Genomic DNA, 12,067 nt, shown 5'->3' on the forward strand with positions numbered 1-12,067 from the left:
TGAGCAGTGCTAAAAGAACCAAGAAACTGTTTCATGTTGTTACAGATTCTAAAAAGGGGTGGGAATGTAACTCAGTGGTAAAGTATCCCTGGGTTCAATCAAAGCAAAAAACAAAACAAACAAAAATTGAAAATATTTGCAGATAAGAAATAAAATGCATACACTTATTCTTCTTTGGGGGAGCAGATAGCAGGGATTGAACTCAGGGGCATTCGACCACTGAGCCACATCCCCAGCCCTATTTTGTATTTTATTCTGAGACAGAGTGTCACTGAATGGCTTTTGCTAAGGCTGGCTTTGAACTCGAAATCTGCCTCAGCCTCTCGAGTTGCTCGGATTACAGGCATGTAATTCTCTGCACCCAGCTCACACTTCTTCTTGACAAGCATTATTTATGTTTTGTTTGCAGGACACTATTGTCAAAAATAGTAACCTGTTTACATGATAGCAGTTAATTATTTTAATAAATTTGTTCTTTAAATATAGATTATTATTTTTAGTTTATTTTTTAATATACTACATCATTTTTATGATCTCAGAAATGAGATTTTTATGTTTGCTCCTTGTAGGTATTTCAGTTGATGAACTAAATACTGTCTTAGGTGTCCAAGGGTTTGACAGAAATCTTTTGTACTCATCTTTCTGACTTTTTATAGGAAATTATACAGAATTCTACAGTATTTAGATGTAAGAAAATATTTAGGGAGCAATAATAAGAACACAAAAGAATTTGGTGATATTGGTAAACTGTTTTTCTTCATTCAGAAATTCTGAATTCTGGTTATATATCTGACACTACCAACCACTGGAGAACAAAGAAATGCTGTCCCCATCTCTTCCATAAAGTCTTTTTTTTTTTTTACTATTATCTTTATTTTTTAGTTGTAGATAGACAATACCTTTATTTGTTTATCTTTATGTGGTGCTGAGGCTCGAACCCAGTGACTCACACATGCTAGGCGAGAACTCTACCACTGAGCCACAGTCCCAGCCCCAAAGTCTTCATTTCATAAGCAAAACTGACATTACTGAATGTTATAAAAGTATTCCAGATTCTAAAATCCAAAACATGAAGTAAACATAGTATTATTCAAATATTTAACTATTTAAAGAGATTATGTGTTCTAGTTCCAAATAGCTGATTTTGTGCTTTATTTCTGATTATAAATGCATATATGTGTGTGTGTATAAGAAGTGTGTGTGTGTGTGTGTGTGTGTGTGTGTGTGTGTGTGTGTATATATATATTTCTAATTTATTCTTTATATTTGTATTTGGTTTTTCATCTGAGTTTCTCAAAAGCTTAAAAATAGAATGAATACATGGGCTAGGGTTGTGGCTCAGTGGTAGAGCACTAGCCTAGCATGTGTGAAGCACTGGGTTCAATTCTCAGCACTGCATATAAAATAAAGAAAATAAAGGTCCATCAACAACTAAAAAATATGTTAAGAAAATAGGATGAGTACAGTTTTTACTAAAAGATGCCAGTTAAATAAATGGTTTGCAAATTCTGATATAGCTACATTGTGATTAGATCAGTGAATTAGGTAGCTTTGAGAAACAGAATTTTGTAGGTTTAGTTAAAAAAAAAATGAGGTCGTTAGGGAGCTGTTCAGTATTTACATTAAGGAAATATGATGTGCTGTACCTGGCAATTGCAAGTAAATATAGACACTCTGACATGTTTGAGAAAGCTCATGTCTAAAAATTCACTTGTCAGTCACTTGGAGAAGAAGTATTTATTGAACTTACATTGTCCCAGCCTTGCTAGTCATTGGCAGCAATGTTAAAAGAAAAAAAAAAAAAGAGTAACAACATGCAAATTGAAGATTTAGAGACCCAAAGTAATTAGGAAGCATTATAAAACAATATGATAGGAAATTTAGCCTTATATAATTTAATGCTATAACTTAATTATATCATGTAATTAAAGCTAATGAAAATAAAATTTTAATTTTATGGCACTGATAAAACATATGGAGGACATTAATTTAAAAATTAAAATTCCTAGTGGCTAAAAATTGAGTTCATGTAGGGAAAATAACTCTTATCCCAATGAATTGACAGTAGGCTTCAGCAGAGATTTGAATCTTAGTTTAGGGAAAAGAAGAAAAGTTCTCCTTTAACTATCTTGGTTAGTGTATAAGGATATATACATAAGCTCAAATTTTCTATAAGATTTTTATGGAAAAAGGATAATCTCTAGATAAGAACCAGAATTATTCCACATCACTTTGGATAACATTGTATAAACCAAGCTCAGTGGTAGAATGCTTCCCTAGCATATGTGAGGCACTCAGCACCACATATAAATAAATAAATAAGTAGATGTCCATCAACAACTAATAACCTTAAAAAAAAGATAAAACTGAAGGTTTTTAATGTTTCATTTACACATACATAACCATTTTTAAACAACATAATCATGGTTTCCTAGGCATTTACCTAGTATGTTCCTCCAGTTACATATGCTGTTTTATTAAGCAATGTGACCTTGAATACTTTTCTGCTTCCTAGCCTTTTGTGTTTTATAAAATTCTAGTTTCACAGATTTGAGTCTCAGATGGTATCCTCATCCTTGTATTGCTCATATTTCATATCCTCTGGACTCCTGGGACAACTCCCACTTAGGGATATCCATCTGAGTTTTGGGCCCCCATTGTTTCTCTCAGCACAACTCAACACTAGACATTTTTTTCTGTTGCAAGACAAACTATTTGTTTAAGTTGGTGCATATTGTCCAGATACCAGGTTTTATATACATTGTAAAAGCTTTAAAATAGAATATAGTATACAAGTATATGATAAATATGTTTTTCGACATTTGAACAAAAGTTTAAAATTAGGCCTTATACAGGATATCTAACAACCAAGTGATTTCCATAAGAAAGTTAAATCTGATTTATATCATCTTAACACATAGTATTGTATGTACCTTTTCTAAAGGAGGAACTTGAAATAATTTGACAGCTTAGGTTCATTACTCAACTTTTTTTTTTTAGTCCCTACATTTCTTTAATGTTCAATTTTTTTCTTTTCATTATGTATTAGACAGAAAAACCTATCCTAAACTGAGGTTTATAGAGAACTAGAGAAAAATGTGTTTTTGTAAGTTGTACCTCAGGATCCTTGGCATCTCAGTCAAAGCAAATGTCCCATTTTCCCTAGTTTTGTTTCTAGAAACTGGATCAAATTTACCCTTTTTACATATAACACTTATATGTGTATATTATTCATCTCTTTGGAGACTAGTTTTTTTTTTTTTAGACTCTCTGGTAGAATATAATTAGAAGAGAAAAATTATCTTCATCCAGTTGCTCACTTACTAAAGATCAGAAGTTAGGTTGTTTTGCTTTTTTTTTTTCTTTTCTTTTTTGGCAGTGCTGGAGATTGAACCCAAGATTTTGCCTAGCTAGGCAAGTGTTTTACCACTGACTTGGGTAAAGTCTCTAAAGTTTTTGCTAAAGTGACATACTAAAGATGAAAAAAAAATATTGATACCAAAGCATTTTAATATTTACATTGCAATTTCTCTTGGAGAAATTTTGTTTTTATATTGTATTATTCATTGACTTTAACCCTTTCCTTCTATAGGTCTCTGTTTTTTAATACAGTACATAATTTTAGGGTTTTTGCTTTATTATAATACTGGAAGTAATTCTGGGGAAGAGAAGAAAATGAGAAGTATCAAGTCACTTTTTTAATTCTTTTCCCTGACTTATAAGCAAATTTAAATGTGTCTGATGTGACTGGTTATTTTCCCCTTATTTCCTCCTGTTAAACCCTTTCTCACAATTCCCTTCTTTTTTCTTCTTCTTCTTTTTTTTTTTTTTTAACTTTTTCAAAGTCCACAAAAAAAAGTTGGTATATTCTATCCAGCTCTGATTTCTCTCCACCAAGGGATGAAAAGCTGTTCTCTCAAACTCAGTAGGTAAGGAAAGCTTCCCCAACCTGTTTTCTCTTGTTGTGTCGTAATCTGTCATCCTAAAAGTTCTCAAAATTGGATTTGAATATATTTATTTTTCCAGTGCTGTAAAATGCTTCTGCATGTAGTCTGTTGTGATTTTTTGTTGATATTGAATTACATGACAAAAATGCAGCCTCACATAAATGATGTTTTTGGAAAGGGGAAGCTTTTTTAGCAATTATGGATATTTTCCTTTGGTACTACACCAAAACTTGATAAGAAGTAGTTTCTTTTTTTTATTTTTTATTTTTTATAGTTGTTGATGGACAGAATGCCTTTATTTTATTTGTTTCATTTTTATGTGGTGCTAAGGATTAAACCCACTGCCTCACACGTGGCAGGCAAGTACTCTGCCACTGAGCTACAGCCTCAGCCACAGTAGTAGTTTCTTAAATGTTAACTGCAGCCTGGTATCTAAAACCATGTCAATGAACGTCTCCGCTACATTAAAAACCATTGATCTTCCTTATACTTTGAATTTCTTTTACAACATTATAAACTGGTCATTTGGGACATACTGGTTTAGTGAGTTGTACAGATTACAGATCTCCCAAATGTTGACTTAGTTCGTTGTATAATATTTAAAAATCACATGTAACATCATCAATGATCTCATCCGAAAAGTCTTCAAGTATTGGGCAGCTGTCAAGCTTACTGTGACAGGTACAAGTTTTCCAAAATTTTAATTTTCACTTGAAAGCTCAAATTTTATCATTGGCAGCAAATCTTGTCACTTGTTTTCCTTAAAGTGACAGGCTAACTTCATTTTCTTTTCGGAAAATGTCTGAATAACCATAGTCTGCATGTCAGTCATTCTTTCAAGTGAAAATGGCATTCTATTAAAAAAGTGACTAGTTCAGCTTGCAACTCAAAGAGTTGCACAAGTTCTCTTCCCCAAGACAACCATTGTACTTCAGTATGCAGCAGCATTTTTTTTTGTGCATCCTTCCTGTTTCCTCACACCAAATATTTAAAAGTTTTGCTAACTTGAGATCAAAAATTCAATAGAAGTAATTTTTACTGCATTATTAAGAACAGTCTTAGGTGATACCAGCCTTTTCTGATTGTTTATTCTTTTTTACTGAGTTTGTGGCATTAAAGAACACAGTGAATACAGTTGGGTATCATGGCCTTGGTAGCACTCTGGCATCATCAGTTTTATACACCATTGTTTTTGCCATGTAAATGAATTGTAAACACCAGTTTAGTAAAAACAAATGCAAATTGCATTTTAATAGTATTAAGAAAGTAGTTAACCTCATTTCACCCTACTTAAAAACTAGTAAGTTATCGGTTATTCTTTTATGGATCCTGAATGAAAACAGATTGGATCAGAGAAAAAAGACTTTATTAGTTACAGCACAACAAGCAGAAGAACATCATATTTGCATTGCTCACACCTTGGGATAACACATATGGACCCAGAGAGATGCTGCAGATGCAGTAGGTTACAATGTAATAGAGGAACCCTTTATGTTATAGCTAGCACTAAACAAGCTTATTCTTTGTCCAAGGGTGATATTATCTCATCTTTCAAGTTTGCTCTCTGCAAGCACAACCCTGAGAAATGTACAGGTAAAGATTAGTCATAACCTTATATTATTAATATGTGAAGCAAAAATGTGCAGAGACACTAAACCCATCTCAGATATCCTTTTCCCATCATGGATCCCTTGAAATAATCTTGAGACTCCCAGGGATCATGGACTATATTTTGAGAACCACTGGTATAACTATAATTTCCTCTTAGAAAAATCATGTTGCCTTTTTCTCAGTAAGATATTACTTACATCCTACTGAAAAAAACAATGTGCTAAAAATACCCTAGCATCTTCTCAGGACCTTTATGTATGCAGAAGATTGTAACGCTTACTTATCAGTCCATTTCACATTTATTGGATAATTTGTTGTTTTATACATTTATACTTTAAATTATGATACTTTAACTTAGTAACTTATTTGTATCTATTATATTAAATCCAGAACAAACTGAATTTTGACTCTAATCTGTTAAAAGACAATGTGGAGGCTGGAGATAGAGCTTAGTGGTAGAGCACCTACTTAGTATGCATAAAGCCCTGGGTTTGACTCTCAGAATCACCTACCAAAAAAAAAAAAAAAAACAAGAGGAAATAGGTATCCACCTGGTACATTGCCTAATATGTTTTACAAAACTATAGACCTGTGAAATGCTGCATTCTATGCTCTCTGGTAATTTTTTAAAGCAAAAGAATTATATGTAGAATCTGAAATCAGCAGTAAGAGAGCCACTTGTCTTTATTTAATCACAGGATCTCTAGCTAACACTTTTCCCAGTGTTGTATTTTAATGTCCTCTTACTGGATTTGTAATCCCTACAAAGACGTTACTAGAATTTGAGAGTAGGAGAAAAGAAGACTCATCTAATTTTTCAGTTGTACCTAATGTGTTTCACTTTCTGAACTTTCTTCCTTGCTTAAACCTAATTGTTGGGCTGGCAATATAGTTCAGTTGATAGAGTGCTCGCTTTGCATGCATAAAGCCCTGGGTTCAATCCCCAGCACCACAAAAAAAAAAAAAAAAAAAAAAAAAAAAAAACCCTAATTGTTACATTATGAAAGTTGACTTTTTCCCTGGAAGATTTTTCCTTTGACAGTCATCCTTCTGTATTCTAGAGTCATAATAAAACTGTTGTAAAGTAGTTTCCACCTATTCCCTGTCATTAACCTGTGATTTTTTTTTTCTTCTTCCCTGATCAGTCCCTTTGGAAACACCATAAATCTGAGATGGGTATCTGTTTTCTTTCTTCTGCTGTGTTTATCGATAGCACTAAGATTTTTGCCTTCCAACTCAGTTTCATCTAAGTAATTCCATATCTGATATATTTGTCCACTGTTCCTTCTCCCCCTAATTGCTCTTCACTATTTAGCATTAAGGACAACACATTTCCCTCTACATTTCATCTTAATAATACCAGAGGGGCCACTGACTTGTCTGTATCTCTTATTAAGAGCATCTGGACAATATTACTGCGCTGAATGGACAAGAGGCCATAGGAGATCTCCTTGTTTTCCTTCTTATTGCTGCTAATTGAATATTTTCTCCTCCATCCTCTTTTTCTGTGCTACAGCCTGAGAATCCTCATTCCTGCCCCTGGCTCTTGTTTCTTATATTGCTATAAGGATAAAATGACATCTTTTATATAAAAATGAATCTAAAACTCCTTTCTACTTTTTAATAAATGTCCATTCCTTTTGAAATGAAGATAAAGTTGGTGAGACCCTCAGTTTTGTTTTGAATTTTACTTTTCCAAGAACCTAATCTGTTTTTTGGGATTTCTCCTGCCCTGCATTATTATTTTTGTTGTTTCGTTTTGTTTCTGTTTTCGTTTTAATGCAAGGAAAAATGGCCTGACATTAAAAGTAGAAACTGGAAGTGTAAACCAGATTTGAGGAACAGGTGGTAATGTGGTTATATGTGTCTTAAAACTTGGTGTTCCTCAGCCAGGGATATAGCTTAGTGGTAAAACACATGCCTAGGATGTACAAGGCCCTGGTTCAGTCCTTATTCTCTCTCTCTCTCTCTCTCTCTCTCTCTCTCTCTCTCTCTCTCTCACACACACACACACACACACACACACACACACTTCTACAACAGACACCAGAAGAAGTGAACATGATGTATTGGACAGATTGAAACTTTAGAATGGCTAATAAGAGAGAGATTGGGCCTGTTTAGTAGAGTTGATATGAGAATAGATCATATAACTAAAGAAAGGTAGAAGAGGGAAAGAGCAGTGTACCCAGTTCTGAACCTTAGAGACTTTTCAGAGACTTTTCGAGACTTATTCCTTATAACCTTAGGAACAAGAGGGACCAATGAAAATACCAAAACGTAAGAAATATCATATAATTCTGGGAACCAAAAATAGCTTCAAGGAGAAGCTGGTTGGACATATAAAATGCTTACAAATTAAATTCCAAATTATGCAGAATGAGAGCTTTAAAAAAAATATTAGATTTTTATGGTGAAATCTCAGAAGAATGGACGAATAAAAAACAATTTAATAGTTAAACTTCCATTATAACATTTATAAATCAAACAACTTGCAAGAAATCAACCACCTGAAGACTTTGGAAACCAAACTTGACATATTTTGGAGGAGAATAAAAAATGTGAATCAAGTAATTGGCTAAAAATGAATTTCCAGTTTTCCAGAATTTTGTCCTGATAGTGGTCATAGTTGCAGTGGAGGCATGGCAGTAGCTTAAATTTCAGCAGAAAGCCCACTGTATTTCTTGCTAGAAGAACCAGGAAGGAGAATAAAACCAGAATAACCATGGTTGCTAGAAAGTGAAGGAACCCTAGAGAAAGAGAACCCTAAATTCTGTTTAAACTCATTCCAAATCTCTGGCTCTCCCAAAGCTAACAGGACTAACTGAAAGCAGTTTGTAGTTAAGGTTAACCGTCTGATCTGAGCTGCTGCTCTCCATGGAAGTGAGTTTGGAGTCAGCTAACCAATTTTTTTTATTGTAAAAACAAACATGCCAACACTTTCAGTACCATGTAACATAATAATTACTATGTTTAAGATATGGTCCAAAATTACTCAATATATGAAGAGCCCAGAAAATGTGACCCATTTACAAGAGAACAAATACCAATCCTGAGATGATTCTGAAATTCAAAGTATCAGGAAAGAACTTTATCAGCTACTACTTTTAAGTTCAGTTCTTTATTAGCAAATAGTTGAATTAAGAGTAGAATTAACAGTAAGATACCCCGTTCTTGTGCTTTTTTGTGTGTGACAGGCCAGTCTTAGAATCCTAGAGCTAGTTTGACTTGGTACGATATGTAAATGTTACCATTCTTTGTTTCCCTTTTTATGCTGGATAACTAACTGTAACATTTAGTTTCTCTAGCAGCCAAGGCCAAGGATTATGGCTGAGTAATTAAACACAGGCAAAAAGGCACAACTTCCAGTCACAACTACTCTATGTGCTAGAATTCAGACAAATTATTTGATCTCTCCAAAGCAAGCTAAGTTTGTAAGCAAACTTTAAAATCATCATTAAGTATTTAATATGTGAGGTTATGTGGACTAAGTTAAAAAATGCATGCAGATTAATTAATAGCTATTTTCAAGAAGATATCTTCTGTTCATCATGGTAATGGTAACAACTTTAAATTTGTACTTAACTCTGGAAAGCAGTATGGAGATTCCTCAAAAAACTAAGAATGGAACCATCATATGACCCAGGTGTCCCATTCCTTGCTATTTATCCAAAAGAACTAAAATCATCATACTGTAGTGATATTAGTTGCTTCAGTGTTCATAGAAGCACAGTTCACAAGAGCCAAATTATGAAGTCAGCCCAGATACCCAGCAATAGATGAATAGATTAAGAAAATGTAGTGTTTAAACACAATGGAGTTTTACTTATTCATAAACAAGAATGAAATAATGGCATTTGTAGTGTATATACACAATGGAGTTTTACTTATTCATAAACAAGAATGAAATAATGGCATTTGCGAGTTAATGGATGGAATATCATACTAAGTGAAATAAGCCAGATTCAGAAAATCAAGGGTTGATGTTTTCTCTCATGTGGAAGCTAAAGCAAAATAAGGGAAAGCAGGTGTTGGGATGCACTTTCATAAATTTATAGGGAAGATGAGTAGAAGATAAAGAATGGGAGGGAAGGTAGAAGAATAGGAAAGAGGGAAAATATGAAATGATTGTAACAAAATCATGTTATATACATGTATAAATTTGACAAAGGGGATTTCACCATTATGCATATGTAGGAAGTACCAGTCAGAAAAAAATAAATGAGTGAAAGGAAGATTAGTAGAATAGAGGAAAGAATAAGGGCAGGGTGGAGGGGTGGAAAACTAGGGGTAATGGAGGTTGAAATTAAATTCCTTGAGTGTATGATTTTGTCAGAACAAACCCAAACATTATGCATAACTGTAATGCTCTAATTTTTTAAAAAAATCTTTTTGGTTAAAGAAAAAGATTTTCCCAACTCAGCTCTGTTTAAGCATAGTGTTTAGGGAAACAAAGAAAGGAGTATGAAAAGCCTTACTTAAGTTGGTCTTAACTTACGCAATTTCTATTGAAAGGCATCCCCACAATTAATATCTACCTCTTACAAAAATAAATTCAAAAAGAAATATATAGATGGTACTTAATATAAAGTAAAAGACTTAAAAAACATAATTTCAAAAGTATTAATCTTATTTCAAATTAATGTCAGAATTGAAATTATAATAATTGAGATAGCACTGGTAAAAGATTTTACCTTTCTTAAAAAGCATGTTGTATCATAGAATTGGTAGAGATGGGGGGGTTATATTAAATCAGAACTCTGTAAAAAAAACTTGGAAGTAATTAGGGTGTTTAATTTTATTTTTATATTGTTTATTTTTTTGCCACTTCCTTCAGAACTCTGGGATGAATCCCATTTTGCCCTGGAGTTGTTCCCACACTGGCAGTGGGTTTGCCTAGCACACTGTGTCATGCAGAACAGATTTTGTTCCATGCAGAAGAGGATTTTGTTCCTCTTGCTTTGCTAGGTTTTCAGGAATGTTAAGGAGGGTGTGAGAACCAAAGATTTTGTATGTCCATGAATTCCTATAGATTAAATACAGTTTCTTTGTATTTTTTATCTTTTGTCTTCAAACTTATTTTACTATGCTTTTATACTTATTCTTATTAAATTTCCTTTCAAAATGTTTTTCTAGTTCTGTTTTACACCTGAATCTTTTCCTTTTCTCCTTCTCCTTAATTTAGCCAAATCCAATGTTTGACTTCATCATCCATTTTTACCTCAGTGTATATGTATATATAACTGGTAAGGAAATTTTCAACCTCAGTCTGTCCTTTAACATTTCATTCTTAAGTTTCAAAAATCTAGATGATAAGTGAGTCCTTACTTCCAGTTTATTTTTTCACTATTTATTTTAACTTTTCTGTAGTAAATTCTATCAAACTAGTTATTTATATCATAGGTGTTCACAGTTTATATTTCCTTTATCAATCCATCCTTTTATTACCTTGGTGTATTTCTTGGTTTACATTATTCAAAGTAAGAGCATAATTCACTTTTCTGTTTTAAGAGCATAATTCTGTTGAGCATCATCCAGAAACTAAACAAAAATTGACTATGCTTAGTTGCCTGAACCACCAAAAAGTAAATATTTCTTTGCATTTAAGGCTCCCAACTAAAGTTAAGAGGGAGTCTTTGATATGAGCTCTGGAATAAAGTGATAGGCATTGCTATAGATCAAATATATGCCATCAAGAACTTCACTTCTTTATTTAAAATTAGCCTTTTAGGGAAGGGAAAGTAGCTCAGTGACATAGTGCTTGCCTACCAGGCACAAAGCCTTGGATTCAATCCCCAGCAATGTAAAAATAAATAACTATAGTCTCTTCAAGGTAAAGTTCTTTATATATGAGAAAATGTGCATTATGTTAAAGAGTTTAGTCAAATAGTTTTTTAAAAGTTCCATAAGTCTATATAATTTTACTTTCATTTTTAGTAGCAGCTATAACAAAGATAACTGTAAGGGAAAATATACATTTCTTTTTTTGAGAAGTTGCTGTATACCAAATCCTGGAAGGTAACCCAAAACATTTTTTTCCTTGTAGTGTCGGGGATCAAACCCAGGGCTTTGCACATGCTAGCAAGTGGTCTTCCTCTGAGCCACATCCCTAGCTCATTTTCCATTGTCTTTTCATTAAGAATAAACCTGTAGTTGTATGCAGTGGCACACACCTATAATCCTAACAACTTGGAAGGCTGATGCAGGGAGATTGCAAGTTTTTGAGGCAAGGCTGGGCAACTTAGTGAGATCCTGTCTCAAAATAAAATTTAAAAAAGGGGGGAGGGCAGGGGAACTGAGGATATAGCTTAGTGGTAAAGCACCCCTGGATTCAATCCCCAGTACCAAGTAAATAAATAAACAAACTTGAGCCTGTATGGTTACACACAACTATAATCAGAGATACTCAGAAGGCTGAGGCAACAGGATCAAAAGTTTAAGGCCAGCCTGGGCAACTTAGTGAGATCCTGTCTCAAAATAAAAACAATAACTCAGGGCCTGGGTTGTGG

At 33.5% G+C, this 12,067-nt stretch overlaps 1 protein-coding gene across 7 annotated transcripts in view; it reads left to right on the top strand.

Annotated features, from left to right (window-relative positions):
• Window positions 1-12,067, top strand: part of TANK (TRAF family member associated NFKB activator) — an 83,221-nt gene that overhangs the window by 56,464 nt on the left and 14,690 nt on the right. Inside the window, exons 2-3 of one of the 7 annotated variants that reach the window (XM_081261723.1) lie at window positions 3,846-3,929; window positions 5,480-5,540. The exons of the other annotated variants lie outside the window; for them this stretch is intronic. Coding sequence (XP_081117849.1) covers window positions 3,901-3,929; window positions 5,480-5,540 — 90 coding nt within the window. The 5' untranslated portion in view covers window positions 3,846-3,900. The remainder of the gene's footprint in view (window positions 1-3,845; window positions 3,930-5,479; window positions 5,541-12,067) is intronic. 7 annotated transcript variants of the gene reach the window in all.

This window comes from Spermophilus citellus (genome assembly GCF_964194105.1).
Source record: "Spermophilus citellus genome assembly, chromosome: 11".
Classification (NCBI taxonomy): Eukaryota; Metazoa; Chordata; class Mammalia; order Rodentia; family Sciuridae; genus Spermophilus; species Spermophilus citellus.